Source organism: Lolium perenne, chromosome 2 (genome assembly GCF_019359855.2).
Source record: "Lolium perenne isolate Kyuss_39 chromosome 2, Kyuss_2.0, whole genome shotgun sequence".
Taxonomy (NCBI): domain Eukaryota; kingdom Viridiplantae; phylum Streptophyta; class Magnoliopsida; order Poales; family Poaceae; genus Lolium; species Lolium perenne.
Genome location: NC_067245.2, coordinates 52,772,566 through 52,794,776, shown reverse-complemented (window position 1 = coordinate 52,794,776; position 22,211 = coordinate 52,772,566). Strand labels below are relative to the sequence as shown.

Below are 22,211 nucleotides of genomic sequence, written 5' to 3'. Positions count from 1 at the left end.
GATCTAGATCTACATCTTCACCAATCAAATTTCTCTTTTTGTGAGAGGGACCACCTAGATCTAGATCTTGGAGAAACTTGGAGTTCTTTGTGTTCTCTTATTTGTTCTTCCTCTCTTATTCCTCCAATAGCTTTTGTAGCTTTGTTAGAATTTGAGAGAGAAGGACTTGAGCATCTTTGTGGTGTTTTTGCCATTGCATTTGGTGCATCGGTTTGAGTTCTCCACGGTGATTCGTGGAAGTGAAAGCAAGAAAGTTGTTACTCTTGGGTTCTTGGAACCCTAGACGGATTTGAGGCCTTTGTGGCGATTTCTTGGGAGCCTCCAATTAAGTTATGGATGTGTGCCCCAAGATTTATGTAAGGCCCGGTTTCCGTCTCGAAGGAAATCCTTTAGTGGAACCGTGACCAAGGCCTTTGTGGCGAGGGTCACCGGAGAATAAGGTGAGGCGCCTTCGTGGCGCTCAGTATGTGGTGTGAGTACCGCATCTTGGGGTGAGGCCTTTGTGGCGTTGGTGTGCATCGAGCAACCACACCTCAAGGTGAGGCCTTTTGTGGCGTTCGGGAGCACTAAGCCACCACACCTCTCCAACGGAGATTAGCACTCGCAAGAGTGTGAACTTCGAGATAAATCATCGTCTCCCGCGTGCCTCGGTTATCTCTAGACTCGAGCTCTTTACTTATGCACTTTACTTTGTGATATCCATCGTGCTTGAAGTTATATATCTTGCTATCACCTAGTTGCTTATATTGCTTAGCATAAGTTGTTGGTGCACATAGGTGAACCATTGTATATAGGATTTGGGCTTGACAAAGTAAACGCTAGTTTTATTCCGCATTTGTTAATCCCATCTCGTAAAAGTTTTAAACCGCCTATTCATCCCCCCCCCCCCCTCTAGGCGACATCCGTGTCCTTTCAACAACGACACAAAAACCCCGCCGCCGCCCGCAGATCCGCTGCCACCGCCGCACTACGACAAAAAAAACCCGCTACTGCCGCCGCCGCACAACGACATAAAAACCCCGCCGCAGCCCGCAGATCCGTTGCCGCCGCCGCGCTACGACACAAAAACCCGCCACCGCTGCCGCCGCCACCGCAGATTCCTGCCGCTGCCGCATAAAACCTAAAACCCTACAACCAAAAACGCGCAAAAAAAATTGCGCCCACGGCGAATGCAGCTACACCACATATGACGACTACGTCATTGACCACACCTTGACCACGGCTACATCACGATCAGCTACCTCGACATCGACATCAAAAATACGTCTACAACAACTGAAGAATTCCAGTCAACAGCGTCCACGTCGTCACTTGCGCCCAACACTCCCGCTGTGACTGCGGGAGGGAAGAGAAGGAACCAGAAGAGGACGCCGATGATGACAAGGAGGAGAAGCGACGGGAGCGTGAGACTTCAAGTTCAGTCGCAATCGTTCGCTTCTGTCCCGCTACGACTGAGGGAGGATGTTAAGAATAAATGTACGGCTTAGATTAGGAGATAGAATTAGGTCAATGATCTTCTTGTACTCCAAGTCTCTCGCCCCCTTGTACCTCTATATATACCCCATGAGGGTCTAAGCAATAAAATATACAATTCTATGGTTACAATATTTTCAATAGTGGATAGGAGTGGAAGGTTTATGTCCCTAGCGTTCTGCCCTTGCCGAGTGTCCATGTTGCTTGCCATAAACATTAGACCATAAACAATTTGAAATTAAGTGTCGTTGGGGACGGTGGCGCTAGTCTTAACCATAAACTGTGCAGGAAAGATTTTATAAGCATGTCAGAAGCTGCATTACTATCTTCTGTGTTGTCCACCTTATGAAGAAGTGGCCGCATTACATAAAACATATATTTTGTCTGTGACTATATTTGCAGAAACGTACGGTGGACACGCTAATCTCAATTCATATGCTGGGGGAGGGTTTACTGGTCACAAACCTGAATATTATAAATCATTTTCTTGCTCTAGTTTATCTTTTGACTTGCCAGAGAAGGTATTGTACTCCCTCCGTTCCAAAATGTAAGGCGTCTAAGAATTGGTCAAAAGTCAAACCTTACAAACTTTGATCAAATATTTAGGAAAAAATATTTACATCTACAATATCAAATTGACATATTAAGAAAATATACTTTAGGGTGAATCTACTGATAATGATTTAGTATTGTAAATATTTATATTTTTGTGTATAAACTTGGTCAAACTTTAAAAACATTGACTTTTAACCAATCCTTAGACGCCTTATATTTTGGGATGGAGGGAGTATTATAATTGTTTACCCTACTTTTAAAGCCACTGACATGTTTTCACTATGCAATTTACGCTTGTTTTTACTCTGGAGTTGACATTGTGTGTTGTATTAAAAAGTGTTGACGTGTCCCAATTGGCCCTTTTTTAACTATTTGAAATATTCTTATATTGCGATGTGACACTATGTAGAGTTTCCTCAAATCAAGTGTGTCACCTGTTTTACCCATGCTACTAAAGAACATGATTGTGCTCTGATGTACTCATTGGCTATCAAATTTTACGATTTGAATTTTACATTTCGTTCTTGAAATTTATTTATGCATCTGAGTATGTGTGTAACCTCTGGTGCTGCCAACCTAGATATCTAAAAAAATAGTTGTGTCTTGAAGTGGCAAGATCGCAAGATGCACCGTTTAGTAGTTGGGCGTTGATCATGATATCTCCTTCTCAGTTGCTGAGAAAGGAGTGGAAGTAAATAAAAGATTTTTTTTTTTGTTGTGATGGCCTTTCCAAGTGCACATCTGACAATGTATTGAAGTGGTACAGCCGGTCCTCTCGTATCGATTAAACCCAAGATAAAAACCTTTTGTTTTAAACAACCTTCAAGGAGTAAGTTCGGTTGGTGTACTTTATTTTGTGGTCTTTGTTCTAACTTTTAAGAAGTTACTAATAAACATATTTATTTTGTGCAATCCTGGATTGGCTTACATGGTAAATTTAAACGTGCAAGTTTACTCTATGTTCTTAACAAGCAGTTAGTTCATCTCAGTAGTTTTCAGCTGCTGGTATTTTTTCCCTTTCAGTATTGTTCACGTTTGTGTACTGAAAAGGAACCATGGGAAGCAGATTTGGTGCACATGAGCACCAATGCTTCCAATTTTCAAAATATTTAAAAACTATATATCTGTGTTTTAAAAAAAATCATCACATTAATTCCACGAATACATACACATGTTCTGAATATTCGTGCGAAGTTTCGGCAGAAATTGCATTGTGTTTTGAGCTGCAGGGAAAAAAACAAGTTTATGGCTACGTATAGTGGTAGATATTTGTCAGGCATTTTTCTTTTTTATAGCTCAAAATATAATATATTTTTCTCCAAAATTTCTACCGTACCTTCAGAATGTTTAAATGAATGTAGGTATTTAATTTCAATTTTTTCAAAATCCATAAAATATTTTTAAAAAAAAATCAGGAGCACTGGTACTAATGTGCCAAATACACTTTTTGCCATGTCATGTGAGAATATGATGACACGCAAACTCTGGGGAGGCATGCCTACACGGCTACACTGCATGATTGTACCGACTCATACATAGACAATCCACCAATTCATACATTGACAATCCGGTCATATATTGACTCGCTAGATTGTTGATTATTGTACTTCACCCCTATCATACTATTAGTGTATTGCATTTCACAAAAATAGCCTCTTTACAAGTGAGATCTTGTTTAGGGAGGATTGATTTCTCTACATTGTGATACTAGGTGCCTTGATACCATGGACTCGTTCATGGAGAATTGCGCAAATTCCTCTACTTGACTACTTCAGACACACTGGCGACGGCAAACCCTGCTGCACCTTTGCCTGCCTAATCGTGTACGTGTTTATTTGTCGCGTGATGTACATAAACCAGTTTGCAACAATGAGAATAATAATAGCCTAGTTGTTGCAGTTCGATTGGTCATGTTGTATTTGCAGTTTTACCAATCAGGCCAAAATTTTCGCGCCAGTTTTAAAACTTCATGTTTGCAAAATCCTCTTTGAGATTTGCATATTGCAACCATCTCAAGTTTTTGAGCTCAATCGTAAAGCATACATACAGAAAATACTGTAATCAGCCATCACAAAAAAATGGAGCAAGAACACCATGTGTGACCCTTGCCAAAAGCTTACAAAAAATCTTGAAAGAGATGGCCGATCCACACAGCAAGAGCAGAGTTGTGGTATCTTGTCAGCGAACTGCTTCTTTGCTGTCATGATCCCCCGTCTTGAGCGCTCATCTTCTTCTCCAGCTCCGCTAGAGCACTAGTAAGAGCCCTCACATCCAAAGCTTTGAGCAACGTGCCATCAGAGTCACACTGATGCATCATAGACAGAGATCAGTTTGCCAGTCAAGTCAGAGAATCAGAAGAGATGGGATGGATGAACACACCTTTTCCAGCATTGCAAGACGCTCCTCCAGGTCCAGCTCCTGACGATCAGCCATGTTGGTTATCTGGTTGCGATCAAGGAGTAGCCGGAGGTGGGTTCTGACAAACTGTTGGCAGTGTGAGCCGAGGTTACAGGCGGGGAAGGCGGACTCGCAGCCGAGCAGGTAGAAGGGGCAGTTGGCGAGCTTCATGGGGCAGGCGGTGACGCAGTGCCTGTCCATCTGGCGCCTGGCGACGGTGGCGCCGCAGCCCTGCTCGCAGGGGATGATCTTGAATGCGCACGCCGCGTCGTGCTCCTCGGCGCGGCAGGCGGAGACCTCGGCCGTGCATCCCTGGACCAGGTTCCGGCACCGCACGGGCCTGAAGAGGCACCGGTTGGCGACGTGGTCGGCCAGCTTCTCCTCCGTCTCCAGCTCGTCGCGGCACCGGAACTTGCTTCCGGCGCCACCGGTGGACACGGCGTCTAGGCTGCGGAGCAGGTCCCGGGCGACGGCCTGGCGCCGGTCGATCGGCCAGAAGCGGGTGGCCTCCATCTCCTGGACGAGGTCGTCGATCCTGTCGTCGCGGCCGTCGTCGCCGCCCAGGTACGGCAGCCAGCCGGAGATGGAGACGACGATGCTCCTCTTGCTGCTCGCGAAGTCGTCCAGGAACGTGGCCAGCGCCTCGGCCGGGTCGTCGTGATCGGGCAGAGGATCGTCGCCCGCCTCGGTCGGGAGCTCGGGCGGGCTGGTGCTCCTGGCCGTGATGTAGCGGACCAGCTCCGCGCGCAGCTGGACGGCGAGCGAGGAGGAGGGGTTCCTCAAGGTGCTGTCGACGCACGCGGCGGCGAGGCCGGGCAGCAGGAGCTGCGCCAGCTTGTGCACCACCTGGACGTCGCAGTTGGGGCAGGGCAAGAGGGGTGTCTGAAGCATGCCCTCATCGCCTCCTCTGCTTCTTGCTGGATCTGCTTCGACAACCGGGGCCTCCAATTCCATGAATTCTGATCTTTCAGTTTCTTGCTGCAAAATTCAATTGCATGCGGATGTCATATGAGAGCTGCAACCTACGACGGATGGATTTGGGATCGCAGAAAGAATCCCTCTTTACCTGAGGGATGTAGCTGCAGTGCAGAAAGTCGGCCTAGATCAGGTTGAAGCGAAATTCCGATCGGATTCGAGACGTCGTCGATACGGCTTATGGGGGAAACGAAGTCAACCCACAGTAGTGGACGAGAGAAGGGAAGCACGAAAAGTAGCAGGAGGAATTTCAGGGAAGAAATCGATTATTTTCCTTTTTTTTTTCGTCTGTTGGCAGGAAGGAGAACGGTTTTCTACTCGGACAAAAGCTGGTCTAGTCAAGTATCTGGCCTTCACAATGGCATTCCCTGAGCAGGGGAGGACTAATAACTCGTATACAGAAAAGACGGATGATTCTCCGTTATGGGCGTGTTGATGCTGGGCACAACACAGCGTCTCCACCCTCCGGTCGGAGCCATCACCCGCTCCGTAGTGCTAGTGCACCAAACCACTCCACGCATTCTGCCGGGCACGACACCATCCATGCCGACAGTATCATCCCAGGCTGCCACAACCTGTACATATATTAGGATCACAGTTAAATTTCTGCTTGCTAGCATAGACTTTGATCGTAGAATCACTACACCGCAGTACAATTCCATCATCAATTTGAACCTGGATGGTTACCACTGACTAAATTCTTTTCCATGAGAAATTGGCTGCATCCCCGTCAGTAGTTCAAGAAAATTAACATCCAGTTCTCTCAGCACAACAATACAACATAGTTGCAATACTGAGTGCATCATATGAACATATAAAGCAAGTGGCATGTATGCACATGAAGTAAAACAATCTGAACTGCATACCCTTTTTCGGCTAGCAAAGAGGGCATTACACTATTACACATTCATGATCACGTTACAGCAGCAACTCTCCAGGTCTACCTAATCGTGGGTCCACAAATGGCAGCCAAGATTGCACAATGCTGCTCCATGTGAGGAATATCAGGAATTACGCCAAGCAACCAATCACCTCGCTTGGTCCATGGAGGGACAACCAAGATTGCAGAAAGCCATCAATCACCTCATGATTACTGTTCTGTAGCAATCATGAACGAACTTGGAGTACATGGAATGTTTGGGCAGGGCAAAACTGCTTTCACCTGTAAGTTTAAAGAGAAGAACGCCAGTAGCCACAAAATGGTTCAGTTCCAGAAATAGATGGAATTCGAAAAACAATAGAAACTGATCCGGTGATAGGGAAGGTAGATAATAAAAGGCGGATATCATTCCATCCTTTGGGAGAACAAACCTGAAGTAAATGGCACTAAGGAGCAGATTGCTAATCAGCTCCAGATTGTAGGATTTTCTTTTCTTGCAATGACATGGCGACTGAACAGAACTTCACAATGTCTTCTCTTTTAATGTTTCTCCTTTCTTTGCATCAAGATGTCCAGCCTGAACCAAACGTAATAAAAGCATACAAATATTAGCAATTTTTATTGAGTGCATGCATTTGTGATATGGAGGGAGACTTGAAATATGTAGAACAATTTGCGGTTTCCTTGCTATTCATGTTCCTAGCCAAAAAGTATATCCAGGAAACAGGCAGTGCACCTATAAAAGATCTGAGATTTTTCTCAAGATGAAAGCTCATGGTCACATGATTAAGGTATTTCTGTTGCAGACTTCTTTTATTTTGTGAGGAAGATAAGATACCACTTTTTATAACAAGTACTTATAATAAACCAATCAGGTCATACAACATTAACATTTTTTTTCGAGATTGAACGTCCTTCACAAGATCTGCTTCTGAAGACCTGCTTCAGCGGTAAATACAAGACATTTGATGTCATGATCACTGGCATACTCAGATTGTCCTTGAGACTTTGGTCTTCCTGAGGACCAAACTGGGCCTAATACTAGTAAATCTATCAGCACTGCCTCACAAAAATTACAATCCTCACTAACCCTTGTCTGCAAGGCTTTAGTAGAACTCACATCAAAGTTAGCTTCCTAGAATTCTGCAACAAGTTTCATCCGCTCATTCAAAAGTCCCCCACCGACCTTCGAACAGAGAAGTACACTGATGCTATGTTTGTTTCTGAATCCAAATATTTAGCATGTCCATAGAAATCTCAGTGGATCATTTGAAGGGGATGAGAAATGCATACAGAAACATAGATATCAATTGTGTAGCCTTAGCAACCCAACGTCAGATGAAGGATTATTAGGAAAGATTTTCTCATTTAAAGGGTTTGGTTTTTTGTGCAGGCTGTAAAATATTCTAACTTAACACTGAAATCAGCCGAAAGTCTTTCTATTTTGATCCTATGACAGGCACTGCCAGAGAGAAATGTTGTGGTAACACTGTTATAGCAATCATATAACTGACTGGTTTTCTCACTTTGAGAAACAGCATTTGAATGTCTAAAGGTCATCACGGGAGACTGCACAGTGAGTGTTTTGAAAAAAATTGGAGTAATAGATAGCTGGACTTTAAATTGTAGAAAATGGAGACGAAATCATAAAAACATAGATGCATGATTTAAGAAAACGCAATACATTGGAGACTTTTTATGGAGTACAGTATGCCCTTACCTTATCACCAAGGGCAGTCCCATCCCAACAGCTAAATTGAGCCGACCTTAAAATGATCCCAACGCAATACATTTGTTGATGCACAGCATATCTCCTATAAACAAGTAAAAAATATTATACAATGAGACATGGGGGACAACATAATGAAGCATAAAAGAAAAAATAACATAAAAAGTATACTAGCAGAAAATGAATAAGTATCTACCAAACAGCAGCTATGTCCTTTTGTGCTTTATTTTGAAATAAGATAAAATAAGCAGTTACAGATACTACTAGCATTTACAAATGAAAACACACACAAAAGCATTGGTAAAAAATGAAAAATGTTTGCATGAATTAATAGTTTAGGGAACTTACATATCCATATACCATACTCGAATGATATTCATTTCTTGAAGATTCAACAAGCTTGCCATATTAACTTTATCATACCCACTTTCCAAACAGTAACTCTAAGCATGCCATGTGGGACTTGAGAATAAACCTGTGAGAAATAAAATTGAACTAACTTATTCCATAACAGAAAACATGGTGAGCTCACAACAAAACTACTCCCTCCGTCCCACAAAGGTTTTCTGGGATTTATCAAAATTTAGATGTATCTATCTATATGCTATTTAGTGTCTAGATACATCCAAATTTTGACAAATCTTAGACAACCTTCATGCGACGGAGGGAGTAATAGTAATGAAAACAGAATTTTAAAAAAGACAACAAAATACCAGAGATCAATCTACAGAGGGTAAGAGGCAAATAACTTGCTGGGTGTAAGGACGGCACGCCAAGTTTCATCTGCAATTGGGAGACAAACCCTCTACTAGTTTCTCTATTGCATCCACGCCTCCCTCTCAAAAGCCTCGTCGACAAAATGAAATGGCGCAGCAAACAAGAAGCCAAAAGGTAATATGAAACAGTAATACATTAGGTGGTCATGGCCTGCCTTCTGAAACTACATGCAGGTTCGACTACACAATGTCCACAAAAGATTGGTGTGCAGATCTGAGATGGCCATAGCATTCTTCGCTGCTCTTGAAGTTTTCCAAGCATACCCAGCAAATGTGGCTGCCGCACCTGCACTCAACATGGTTGCAGCCCTCAGCTTTCTCAATTGTGTATCCACAGGAAGGGCAGCTCTTAACATTCCCCTTCCCTTTGCGCCATTCAAGCAGTGTCGAGTCTGGGTCTTCCTTGTATTCTTTGTAAGCCTCACATGATATAAAAGGATGATACTCGAGATGACACTTGGAGCATATCTCCACATAGCAAGCCCCACAGGAAAAAAGTTTGGTTTCTGCATCTGGAGCTGCCACTTGGTAGATGGATTGGCAATCGGGTGTCGGGCAGAAGCGGTACATTCCTGCTTTAGATGCAACAAATGCCCTCAAGGAAGCTCTGAATAGGTCCTCCAGCTTCTCATTTGACACGAGGTGCTTCAGATCAACAACAAGGAAGGGCTTCTTGCACCCAGTTTTCATGCAACAAATAGGGAACCCATCATGTGATTTTGAGGCAGATTCACACTGATCCATCAAACAAGCCAGACAAAACATGTGCCCACATGACTCAAGCCTAAAAGGATCTTCTATCTCACACAAGCAAATAGGGCATGCATCCTCTGACGGCTCACCATAATCTATCCTTTGCTTATCTTCTTTATTGCCTGCAACATTCTCTGGTGGAAGTTGAACCAGGGTACTGTGTTTAACAGAGGTTAACTCTGAGATCATCCTTTCAACCTTTCGCTTATCCTCCTTACTGCCCCAAACTTTAAGTAGGTGACGGTGTTTGTGTAACTCAACCTTTATCGTGGGCATCTCTTTCTTAAATCCTTCCAGATCAACTCCAAAGTTTTCTACCGTTTTCTTCATCAAATCTGGAGGGAGGCTATGGCCACGAAGACTAATTTCAAGAGGCTTCTTCTCAAGGAGTTGTTGAAGTGCATGAACCAATTTCGCCTCCACTGCAGCCATCTGATCTTGGTTTCCAAAGACTTTAATATTTAGACTTTGCCTGTCATACATAATGTAAGTACCAGTTTCTTGTTCAATTGATTTCAAATGTGCTACACCATCACGGGACAAGAGCAGCTGAATTGCACTTAATGTCAGATCAGGATGGTTTATGGTTTTGCCTTTCATCAACATCTCAAGAGGCCTTCTCAAATCTGCTATTATTTTTGTAGCATTTGCAGTGAGCTTTAATCGGAAAATACCGTTCTCAGTCTTTTCAAAATTGTAAGACACACCTGCATGGAAGTAGAAAAGCTATTACAACTTTAAACCCACCAGCAGATATAAATATTTTTACTCTAAAACAACTAAACAAACAATACAAAGATAGAAAAGGAGCTACGTAAGATTAGCAGCATAACACTCACGAGGATTCAGGATAATGAAGGCAAGGAACAGGATATCCCTGTTCACTAATGCTACATATTCTTGGATGCCTACGTTAGTTGCAGTCTTATAGCTGATCTTAAACATATATTAGTATATCTCCCAGCAAAGCTTACAACCACCAGGCAAAACTACTCACAGTTTTAGCCCTTAGAACAAGGCAGTGGTAAATAACACATCACTACTATGGCATGTTTGCACTCTTTAGTTAGGCCATATTTTGGTGCATTGGAGACATAGTAGAGAGAGGGCATTTATAGGATTACAACTATCGCTACTTAAGAAAAGCATTCCTGGTATAAGGTAACTAGACAATAAGAAAATTTCCATCAAGGCAGAACCGAAGATTGTAACACCTGGGAGCGTTGCTCATATTGACAGTCAAATGGTCAAGAGTGTTTTAGAAAAGCTTTTGCGTCTCTGAAGGCAAGCTGGAGGGGTTTATTACAATAAATCAATTGCTAGCTGAATTGCACTTAATGTCAGATTCTTGCTAGCTGACCTCTGAACCAGTTTCTTGCTAGCCTTACATGGGAATAGATACCACACTTTGACCGGAAGATTCAGAGGCCAGCTTAGCTGCTGCTTGTGTAATAGATAGTCACAACTGGCTCTATGGTGTTCTGGAGAATGAATCAACAGAAAGTTGGCTGTGGTTCATGGAGAAGTTGCATAAGTTGATTGGGATACCCTATTGGACTTGTCATTGACACTGAGGCGGCTAACTTAGTGAAGAAATTCAAAGGTTCTTTGTTTGTTGAGAACTTGTGATCATCTTCTCATGCTTTATATCCAGGAAGCATGCTAATTATACGGCAAAAATGTGTGCAAATCCTGATGTCACAAAGTACCTCGGCACATTTCACACCTACATATGGAGCAGAAGCGAATTCAATGAGATATGCAAGGTGGACTATGTTAACATTAATCTTGCCACGTAACATCAAGATCAAGAAATTGAAGTTTCTTTCAGTGGTTGACTTGCTTGATAAGATCAGGCAACAGATCACGGAAAAAATTTAACCTGAGACAATGAATAGCCATGAAATTCGAAGGTCTGAAATTATTACCAAGTGTTATAAGTGCACTCAATGCTAGATCCACGGATTTGATGCTACGACACAAGAGGGGTTCAGACCATGAAGCTGAAGTGTATGCCACGGACAAAGATGGCATAGAGTGAAGGCACACAGTTGACTTATTGAAAAGAACAGACGGCTGCAAACAGTGGCAAGTTTATTCGCAATGAGAACATGCTATGTTCATAACTTCAATTAGAGGAGCTGAGCTTGAAGGTTATACACTGAATGTTACACAGCGCAGAGGTTTAAACCAGCTTATGCAGAGGACGTTCCATCTATGGCATGGAAGATGCAGTGGGTGTCAATTGATTCTAAGTTATAAAATCAACATTCAGTATTAAGAGAATTCTATCAAGAAAAAAGTTCTTAAGAGCCCTCCTGGGAGGCCAAGAAGGAACATGATTAGGGCTTGACATGAAAGATACGGACAAGGAGCATGGAAGAATAAGTGCAGGTACTGTGGATAATTGGTCACATAATGAGACATTCCAAAGAACAGTACAAACAGAAGGTACTGGAGCAAGCTCTGCAAGGTAAACATTTAACTTTGTTCAGTCCATGTTTAATTCAACACTAATGTGCATGCAACATTTGAACAATTGTAGCTCCAGAAAGGGATGACCAAATAAAAATAAGGGCCAAAAGAAAAGTGTCAGTAGAATGGGGAGGAAGCTGCAACAGTAGGATCCCACCAAGTGAAGGAATGTGATGATCATGAAGCTTCAGTGGCAGGCTCACCAATCATAAATATCACTGCTGCAGCGATACCTTACAGCCCGGCATGCATTGCAAGGAGCATGAAGAGAGTTGCAATTTGATGGTTTATCTAACGTGTTTGTGACCTGATGGCTCATAATGATGTCAAAACTGCTATGGCACAAGGAATTGAGAAGCTACCTTTTCATAACTTAACTTGTGAAGCTACCTTAAACTCGATGCTTTTGTAATGATGATAGATCGTGTGATGGTAAGAAGACTTGTACTGATAAGTAGAACCTGATGTTAGGCAGCTAGTTCTGACTGATACCTGAAAACAGGTCTTTTGCAATGTTATCCAATGCTTATGATGCTTGCTTGAAACCTGATGCTTTTGTGATGGATGTGCGGAAAAGGAGTAGTCAAAATCTTGAAACAGAAGCTTAAGTTGATGGGCTTTTTAGTGTTATAATGCTCAATGTTCTTTTTTCAGCCCTTTCTGCGAACGGACAAAGAGTAGAGACAGAAAATGACACGAGACATAAAGTGCTTCTATTAAACCATATTTTCTACATAAGTCTTCTTCTACTTGACCCACCCTGAATACATCAGCATGCCTAAATAAGGACATGTGGAGCCCAAAATAAACATAAATACATCAGCTTGCAAGCCACTGTCTCTAAATGCTAAAAAAGAAGCAACAAATAAACTAAGCAGTACAAGGGCATTCTAGGTGAAATCTTGCCCAAACTAATCAAACAGAGCTAACCGGACGGTAATGTGTAGATGTGCCAAAACATAGCTGAGAGCAACAGAGTAACGGCACCAGCATAATTATACTAAAAGTAAGAAGATAATGAGATTGGACTTTCAATAGTAGCAGAAGCATTAAAGAAGGCTTTAGAGAAAAGAACAGCAAATTCCCAAGGAGGTAAGTGACCTTGATGAATTTCAGCAAAAGATGGCTCAAGAAGTCTGGCTAGCTTATGAAAAAGCAGAGAGAATAAAGAAATAACCAAAATGAGAAATATCATATCATTCAAGAACTGTGAAAAAGATTGAAACAGATAGACAATGAGGAATGTACGCATACCTTTTTGGCTTTGGAAGCTTTCAAGCAGAATAGTGACTTCCTGGCTGATAACGTTGTAAACACGTAACGGACAGGACAGAGTGCTATGAAACACATGCTTGCACTGTATTATCTGCCAAGGTTGACAACAAGGAAGAAAGCTTCCTTCGAGATGGTCCAGTGCTCTTGCAGCCTCTTGATAAAGACTTCCATCAAAAGTTATAGCTGCTCTTATCATTGAATCGTTTTCCTCTGGAGGAAACACCTCAACACGGAAGTTTTGTCCAGGACAATTTTTATTTGGCATGAATGGAGAAATTTCTTTAACCAGTTCTTCTTCACATGTAGAAACAGAGGGGCTATCTATGGCATTTCCCTTAACCCTGAGCAAACGGATATTAAGGATTCTCCTTGTTGTTGCACTACAAAAAGCATCATACAGTTCTGGCTCTGTAACATGCATTGGAACTCCTTCAACAAAGACACAGTTCTCATCCTTAGTACAAAGCCTGCAATTGACATACCTTCCACCAATTCCTAGGGCAAAGCAGTCACTTACAACAAATTCAGCTTCTCCCCTGGCACATGTTACAAGTGCACGTCCACTGCTACGTTTACGTGGCCAACATAATTTAGCTCTTACCGCAGGGAATGGCAATCCTCGATTATCAAAAGAACATACAGGAAGTACTTTTAATGAGGAACCATGAAATTCTACCCCATTCAGTTTTGAAACAGCATCTTCAGCATTTTCAGGTTTGAGGAATGTAAACTTCCCCCATTTAGTTCCATCTGAGGCCATCCGAAAGTTTCCAGTGAATTTATGAAAATTAACAACACCAGAGACGGTACTTTCCACCAAGCAAATAAGATCCTTGTCATTGATGTCATGAGCATTTTGATGCAAAAACTCTACTGTTAGATATCTCTTCTCAAGTTCCAAATGCTTGATTTCAGCACCTGAGCCAAATAGTGCAACAGGAGAACTGCCAGACCTCCCAGGAAATAAACTTCTCTCAAGGCACTCATTCCTCAACATCTTACCTTCACATTCCAAAGCACTGTTGACAACGCAAAAGACCTTTTCCATGTTCTGTTTAGTAGCAAATAGCACAACTTCATTATTGTTAAAGTTAATCTCAACAGTTATTCGGTCATCCTTGCAATCTTCCTTGAGACGTGAGATGATCGTTTGCAGATTTTGGCTATATTTACCAGAAAACCTTCGCAGTAAGTTATTACCAAGCCCACTAATCACCTTTATCTGCAATTTGCGTTCCTCCAGTTGCTGAATGGAAGACATTGGGTGAACTGTATACAAGGCATCATGATCAACAGCAGTTACACATACCAGATACTGATTCGGGACTGACAAGATTTCTGTAAACACCACCCACTCTGGCTTGATGCCATAATTGAGCAATGATGATGACGGATGAAGGTTCACAACCTGATCTGTCGAAATCACCTGGTAACCAAACCTTTCATGTCCTAAAAACATAGCAAGATTACCTGTCAGAGATGATAGGATAATTCTCTTTAGCAACTTATCATGTACAGTGGGAGCCTCAGGATTCCAACACCAATAGCTTGGAACAATAATGTTCAGCTCATGCTTTAGACAGTTTTCGAGTTCTGATATAGTATCCTGGCATCTCCTCATGGTCTTGGCGTTGATGCTGTTCTGCCAGCACCACATATTCCTGTTGTCATGCCCATCTTCCCATTTCTTATAAACAGCAAGTAGAGTGAAAAGATCTCCATCTCGGTGACATAGACGGACCTTCTGAAGGTCAGCTTTATGTTTCTCCTCATCAGTGCCCACTCTACAAAATATGCTGCTAGAATTTGCCATAACAGCAGCTAGAACTACACCTTCCTTCCTCAAACCAAAACTGAAGCAATCAAGCATAATTTTCCCAAGCCTTGGCTCAATTCCCAATTTAACCAGGTGGCGTCCAGTATCAGTCAGCTCATAGCAATTGAGTCTACATTTGACAGCACCCAACTGTTCAAGATTCTTCACAGCCATATTGATTGCTTCTGGATTTGGGGCATCAACAAACTCAAAATTTTGTGCATCTTTAATACCCAAAGCAAGTATCCTTAGAACAGCAGTGCCAAGATGAACTTTCCTGATCTCAGGTTCTTGATGCACTTCCATCATACTGAAGTCGGATTCAGAGTAAAGCCTGTAACACTTTCCTGCTCCTGTTCGGCCTGCCCGGCCAGCACGTTGATTAGCCGAACTTTGGGAAATCCAATTAACTTTCAATACATTGAGACCACTGCTGGGCACAAATCTGCTCTCCTTGGCCAGTCCGGAATCAACAACATACTTTACTTCTTTTATGGTCAGTGATGTTTCAGCCATATTCGTGCAGAAGATAACTTTTCTCTTTCCAGGATAGCTTTGGAAAACCCGGCTCTGTTCTACTTGGGAGAGCTTTCCATGCATGGGAAGAACCACAGCACTTGAATCACTGAAATTTTCACAGGCCCATTCAACTTCCAGTTGAGATGTCAAGAAAGCAAGGATAGCGCCCTCTTCTTCATTCTTGTGAATGATGCTTACCACTCTTACAACATCATTAAGATAAGAAGCAGTTGCAGAAGCATGACGGAAAGAATTTGGCACAGTATTGAAGGAAGCCTCCAATGATGATATATCTGGGACATATTTAATTTCAACAGGAAAATTCCGCCCTTTAACATGAAATGTTTGACAGCCGTAAAAGTAGTCAGAAAGTCTATCAGCATCAGCAGTGGCAGACATTATAACAAGACGCAAATCCAACCTATCAAGCAGCTTCTTCCTGATCAAAGCTAAGAGAAGATCGGTGTTCAAGCTTCTTTCATGAGCTTCATCAACGATGATATATGAAATGCCATCCAGGCCCGCATCATTCATGCAGTGATGTAATAGACAGCTATCTGTGCAAAATATGATCTTTGAATTGAAGCCTTGAGAACTAGAAAAGGTTGAGTATGACAACACGAAATTGTCAGTGTAGCAGCCGTTGCTTTCTTCATCCACTCTACGTGCCAACGATGTAGCAGCAATTTTTCGAGGTTGAGTGCAGACAATGGAACCATTAGCAGCAAGACCTGAGTCAGCAAGAAACTGAACCAGCTGTGTGCTTTTCCCAGAACCAGTTTCCCCGATCAAGATCATAACCTGTAGAAACAACGGTCAGATGACTCAGATGATTGTTTTTGCACCGGTTTGTCATGATTTATACGAATATTAAAAGGAAAGGCAAACAAAATACAGTGGAAATCTTATCTGGAATACCTGTGAAGCTACAACTCAGGACATGACTCACATTAATCATAGCTATGTAGTACCTAAGTTCTTTTTATATACAACAAGGTTGAAACAAAATGTAAAATTGCAACCTGATAACGTGCACAAAATAAAAGTCCATACACGGCTCATTCTCCATGGTTCTGACCTGGTTATTGAAAATGTGATTGAGAATCTTTGTGCGGTATGCATATATTGGTAGCCCCTCGTTGAGCCGCCTGCACTCGCGCAGCATCATCATGTGCAACCTCACAAAGTCGACATCCTCGCCTTCCCCAATCCCAAACACATCCACCCCCTCTTCCTCCACCTCCTCATCATCGTCACCGGTCCCACGTAACATGGCACGCCGTATCGAACTCATAGCTGCTTTGTACTCGGCAATTTTGGCATCAACCAAGTCCTTCTCGGCCTCCAGCGTTTTCTTCTGGAGATCAAGCTGGTCGAAGTCGCGGAACTTACTGGGGACGCGCAGGCGGTGCTTCACGGACTGGATGGACGCTGCGAGCTCGGCAGAGCGGGCGGCTGAGCGGGAAACGAGGTCGGAATCGAAGAGGCGGGACGCGTGGGAGGCGAAGAGGGAGGCGATGAGGGGGAATGCGTGGGCGGCAACGGCGGCGCTTGGGAGGTGCGGGGTGAGGAGGTGGAGGCCCTCGAGGCGGAGCGACCAGAGCTCGCGCGCGGCGGCCGCGGCGGCGGGGAGGGAGCGGAAGAGGAGGCGAGCGGCGTCGCGGCCGGCGGACGAGACGGAGAGGTTGTCCGGGGGCGGTGAATGGAGGCCGGCGACGAGCGCGTCGATCTCCGTGGCGGTCGGGGTGGAGGCATTGGCGCGGAAGAGGATGACGGCGAACCGTGGCGGCGGCTGCGGCTGGCGGTGGGTCTGCTGGTGGTGGCGGCAGTGGGGAGGCGGGGAGCCCCAGTCCGGAGGGCGGAAGGGGCGGCAGTGGTCAGATTGACGCATGGCGGCGGAGGAGGTTTTGGGCGGAGGGAAAGTGGAGCGTCCAGAGAAGAGAGGCAAGGTGGCGGCAGGAGCGTCGAGAGAGAAACGGTGGCGGAGGCGGCGGCGCGACGAGGGTTAGGGGAAGAGGGGTTTCCTTCTTTATGGGAATAGTTAAATGCCGGTACGTTGCAACAGGTTATAAATATTCTAATAATTTCACATTAATCGTGTTAAACAAAACATTCTAATAGTTTCACAAAATAAGAAGTGATTTGATGATTATTTGATGCTTTATAGTGGTTAAGGAGTTAGTACTGTTCTAATAATTTCACATTAATCGTGTTAAACAAATAATTTTGAAATTCTTCATATGAACTTATGCACCTCAAACATCATTGTTAACTTCTTATATGAACTTATGCACCTCAAACATCATTGTTAACTTCTTATATGAACTTATGCACCTCAAACATCATTGCCAACTCTTGAGCCAATGCCTTCTGTGCAACATGCACATTTCCGTAACGGCACGTGCAAGTGGTTGTATCGCTAGTAGGTGAGTTCCTCTTACTCCTTGGTTTCATTTGCTTATGGTGTGCACACCTAGGCTAGGATATGCTGTGCACATCAGCTTTTGATGCGATGTTATTTCTTAGGTTCACCTACAAGTCTGAATCTATCCATTATTTTAAACTTACACCTAGGCTAAGATATGTTGTGCACACCAGCTTTTGATGCCATGTTATTTCTTAGGTTCACCTACAAGTCTGAATCTATTAATTATTTTAAACTTAATAACTTGGACAAGAAAGTTTATCTACTATAGATTCGGTAAACCAAGCATTAGTTGTATTATTGTACAAGTGCAAATTAGTGTCGTAGGTACCAAGGTTAGTTTATCAGACCAGGTTATGCTAAAAATAAATTTCAGATCAACAACCTGACCATAAAATTACATAAGTAGACTACTTTGTGTTAGCAATAGGGAGACATACTAATTTTTTAAATAATTAATATGGCGTTGATGTTAGCATAATGATTTGGGGGATTTTATAATATACCACAGTTTTAGATATTGTTATGAATATTTTGCTTCTGATTAAGATGTTCTAAAATGATTAAGTTGACTAATCTCTCAGGCATTTCACAGGCTGCAATTTCAGTTGGTAACCTCATTTTATACTTGTGCACACTAACTACTTACTGCTTAAAAAATATTAGTACCGCTTATAGTCCTTCACCTTCATGCTTGCATATTTCTCTTTAGGGAGAGGGACCAAGTAAGAAATTGCATTTGTAATATTTTCATTTTACCATCTATTTGTTTGACCGAGAGTTTTCCATGTGATGCAGTTCTAATATTACTAGATGACACCCCGCGCGTTGCTGCGGGGTGTAAGCATGCCAAAATGCTCAATATATAGACGGCTGGCTATAAAATTGACATAAGAACAAAAAAAATATAAAAGAGACATGACCAGTGAAGTTGGACTGTGGTAGCTATTTCTAATGTATGAGAACTCAATGGCATACGTCAGTGGTAATTCCCGGTTGTTCCTACCCTGCAAACTACAACTATTTCAGCTAAGCTTATCTGTAGACAATGTATCCACTATTTTGCCATACCCTTCTTCACTTATTACATATGAAACAAAATAAGAAAAACATTATTCACTGGAGTTGATCTGAAGATATGTTACCTAATATTGAGCATCTCACACTTGCCTGTAAATAATGATTAAAAAGACCATAATAAGTTCCATGGCAAGCGAATTCTCGAATTGATTCATAAAATTGTGATAAGTTCAATTCTCTAAGGAATATAAAGCATGGCACCATTGTGATTAATAAAATATCATAGTCCAAAGTAAATAATTTTCCCTGATGCAATGAGACTTAGTTTTTCAATACATACACGTCTACAACAATAGAGGATGACACATTAAAATGGACTGACGGGATTATCAAATTCCATACACATATAGTGCACAGTTTTTTTCTCATAGATAATAGACTGGTACTGCTCTGGATCTTCGGATATAACTATATCTACAACAAATGAAACGATATGCAAAACTATACTTGCTGGTAGAATGGACGATCCAAAATAACACCATGTTCCATAGGTCGACAGCTTGAGCATCACCTACATTACCACAGAGCATATACAATAACTGGTAAAACGCCAGGTGACATTATTACAGGTAGAAAATAATACAACCTAGTGATACAGTGGAAAGTACATACCTGGTAGGTTAGTAGTTTTAGCAGTTTACTTAGTCGTTTAAACACTTGAAAAAAGCATGTTGTCTGCTTTGTATTTCAGAAAATGGCAGTGACAATAGTATCGTACAAAAATAGACTGTTGCATACACCTAGCAGGAATAAATGAAAGATTAGTAAGTACTCCTTAAGCCATAGATTAGCCGTGTGTTGGCGCGATGCTGAACAGTGCTGCAAAAAAAAGTTGCCCAGCCAAAACAGCCAGAATATGCAACAACATATGTGGCCTCAAAAAAGGACACCGCTCCAGCAACTCATTGTAGACCTGCCTGGTTGATTCCTTGTATCGAGCACCTCCCGGCATTCAAATTGCCTAATAAAAGATATGTTGCACATATGAAATCAGTCTCTTACCATAAAAATTGTAGAAAGCTATGAACTGAGCAAAACCAAAATTGCATAAGAAGAGAAAAATATGATGATTACCTCCACCACAGGCGGTAGGTGGTCCTGGTATACTCACTCAGGAATCTCAGCAAAAAGAAGTCTCGGATAGAATTTACAAAGGTCCAATGAAAATTGGCATGTACCATTAACAGGGGTGGCCTCACATGAGCGCTGGTTGCTGGCCAGGAGTTGTCGCTTCACATGTCTAGCCTGAGGTGCGCTTCAGGTCATCGTTCTAATGCTGGTAAGTGGCAGTGGTAGAGGTCGTAGTTCCTCAACCAACAAAGGCGGACCTAGGATTTTTGTGAAGCCTGGGCACACAGCAAAGCTGAAGTCTAATTCAAAGAAAATATCAAGACAAGATGCAATTTTAACCAAGGAATCCAAGACTGAAGCCTGGGCAAGTGCCCAGGCAACAGGTATGCTGGATCCGCCCCTGTCAACCAAGATTTCGGAGGTCTTGAACGTGGCACACAGGGGAGGATGGCTCCAGCACAACGCCGGCGTTGGGCATCGATCTTGAATGGTGCCGGACTGCAGATCCATAAAGAACGAAATCAGATGACGAAATATGAAACGATGTTAAGATCCTATACTCCAGGAAAATTTCGCTAGCTTGAAATCTTTACTATAAAGGGAGGAAGAGGAGACGATTGAAGATGCCTACCCGTACCGGAGGACGACGGGAGCAAGGTCGAGGAGTCGAGCTGGAGCACGGAGTTTAAATAGGGGAAATCTGAACGAACTCCTAACCGGCCGACGGAGGATTGCTGGCGGCTGGCTAGGAAGCAGGCCTATTGGGACGAATTGTTGGATGGGGGAAGACGATCAAAATAGGCTGAGGTGGAGCACAAGATTTAAAGGGGCAGAATCTGTCTGGACTCCTCGTATGTCCTCCATCAGTTTCCTGTGCAGTTGTTTCTCGCGAAAATTATGGGGATTTAATAGAGAGCTCAATCGATGAGATTGGCAAGGATGAAGCGTTAGTAAAGATTGGTGGTTCCTTACGCGAATTGAGGGGAAGTAATGACGGGCCCGTTACTAAACCAGCCCACGTATGATGAATTTCATTTCGTCCGCGAACGAATGAGGTATGAAGGCACGACACTACCGTGCGAGGAGGAATAGCAGCGCAACACAGGAGGGAAATAGGGGTGACGTGGCTGCGCGAGAAGCCAGGAAAATGGGACCAACTATTTAGAGATAGAAGATTACCGCAACCTAGGAAGGCAACAGACACATCAGCAGGCATGGATCCAAAAGAGAAGGTAAAAGCAGATGTTGTGACTTTTACCACTTTTCACTGGAAGATCATTCGCACTTGCAGATACACATGTTACCGTGAAATGAAGTTACACATACTGTGAACTTCCTAATGGTGCTGTAATCAACTGACAATTCCTGTGAACTCCTTGATGGTGTTGTTTACTTGCATGAACATCTTATTTGAATTGCTATGAACTTCTTGATGGTGATGTAATCAACTGACAATTGCTACGAGCTTAGAGCATCTCTGCACCCCTTATTCTTCCGAACCGAAAAAAGTGAGTTCAGTCTCCCGAAAACCAAAAAGCGAGCGTTTTTAGCGTGGCGCAGAATAGCACCCGTATTCGGAACAGAAAAACGTCGATTTCAAAATTTGCCGGTAAAGTGATCATCGCAAACAAGCAGTAGAACTGAAATTCAAACATATTTAGGCATAATTCGATAGATACGATCGATAGATACATTGCATTTGAGGTGGTCGTCGGCGACCACCTCCAAAACTAAATTAATTTCGCCGGCGGCGAGCAACTATGCGCGTCGCGGAAGACTACGCCGTCGGCGGCCTACTCGGAGTCGAGGTCGACGACCTCCTGCTTCACGCGGCGGACGGCCGCCTCCTTCTGCGCGGCCTCGTACTCGCGCACGGCACGGACGGCTTCCGCTTCCTCGTGGCGGAAGCCCGCGCGCGCCTCGGCGGCGAAGATAATGGCCACCTGCTGCACCGCCGTCGCCTCCTCGTCGTCGTTGAGGACGAAGTCCCCGGACTGCAGCTGGAGGGTGCG

General features: G+C 43.1%; 2 protein-coding genes and 1 long non-coding RNA gene across 5 annotated transcripts; all 3 read right to left on the bottom strand.

The window, feature by feature from the left end:
• Positions 1-3,918: 3,918 nt before the first annotated feature.
• On the bottom strand, positions 3,919-5,708 carry LOC127332605 (uncharacterized). The gene is made up of 3 exons (XM_051358925.2): positions 5,492-5,708; positions 4,408-5,403; positions 3,919-4,333 (listed from the first exon to the last, which is right to left on the bottom strand). Exons 2-3 carry the CDS (start codon positions 5,377-5,379, stop codon positions 4,229-4,231), a joined length of 1,077 nt encoding a protein of 358 aa, XP_051214885.1. The 5' UTR covers positions 5,380-5,403; positions 5,492-5,708; the 3' UTR covers positions 3,919-4,228.
• Positions 5,709-6,182: 474 nt separating this feature from the next.
• On the bottom strand, positions 6,183-17,646 carry LOC127332603 (ATP-dependent RNA helicase DEAH11, chloroplastic). 2 transcript variants are annotated; one of them, XM_051358924.2, is made up of 8 exons: positions 16,702-17,646; positions 13,268-16,424; positions 8,723-10,245; positions 8,358-8,484; positions 8,001-8,094; positions 6,712-6,857; positions 6,484-6,562; positions 6,183-6,432 (listed from the first exon to the last, which is right to left on the bottom strand). In XM_051358924.2, exons 1-3 carry the CDS (start codon positions 17,512-17,514, stop codon positions 8,966-8,968), a joined length of 5,250 nt encoding a protein of 1,749 aa, XP_051214884.1. In that variant the 5' UTR covers positions 17,515-17,646; the 3' UTR covers positions 6,183-6,432; positions 6,484-6,562; positions 6,712-6,857; positions 8,001-8,094; positions 8,358-8,484; positions 8,723-8,965. The 2 variants fall into 2 exon arrangements, with proteins under 2 accessions (XP_051214884.1, XP_051214883.1); XM_051358923.2 differs by having other exon boundaries at positions 6,183-6,562.
• Positions 17,647-18,974: 1,328 nt separating this feature from the next.
• LOC127330011 (uncharacterized) lies at positions 18,975-21,285 on the bottom strand. Of its 2 annotated transcripts, XR_007869088.2 has the most exons (4): positions 20,831-21,284; positions 20,203-20,697; positions 19,741-20,089; positions 18,975-19,639 (listed from the first exon to the last, which is right to left on the bottom strand). It is a non-coding gene; the product is annotated as an uncharacterized lncRNA (long non-coding RNA). The 2 variants fall into 2 exon arrangements; XR_011750873.1 differs by having other exon boundaries at positions 18,975-20,089; positions 20,831-21,285.
• Between the last annotated feature and the right edge of the window lie 926 nt (positions 21,286-22,211).

Bases quoted from the DNA above. Each gene is read 5' to 3' on its own strand.
- LOC127332603 (XM_051358923.2), bottom strand. From the start codon at position 17,514: ATGCGTCAATCTGACCACTGCCGCCCCTTCCGCCCTCCGGACTGGGGC. The intron at 16,425-16,701 runs GTCAGAACCATG...TTGTTTCTACAG, and splicing joins ATCACATTTTCAATAACCAG to GTTATGATCTTGATCGGGGA. The intron at 10,246-13,267 runs GTATGCGTACAT...ACTTCCATGCAG, and splicing joins AAGCTTCCAAAGCCAAAAAG to GTGTGTCTTACAATTTTGAA.
- LOC127332605 (XM_051358925.2), bottom strand. From the start codon at position 5,379: ATGGAATTGGAGGCCCCGGTTGTCGAAGCAGATCCAGCAAGAAGCAGA. The intron at 4,334-4,407 runs GTGTGTTCATCC...ATGATGCATCAG, and splicing joins GTCTTGCAATGCTGGAAAAG to TGTGACTCTGATGGCACGTT.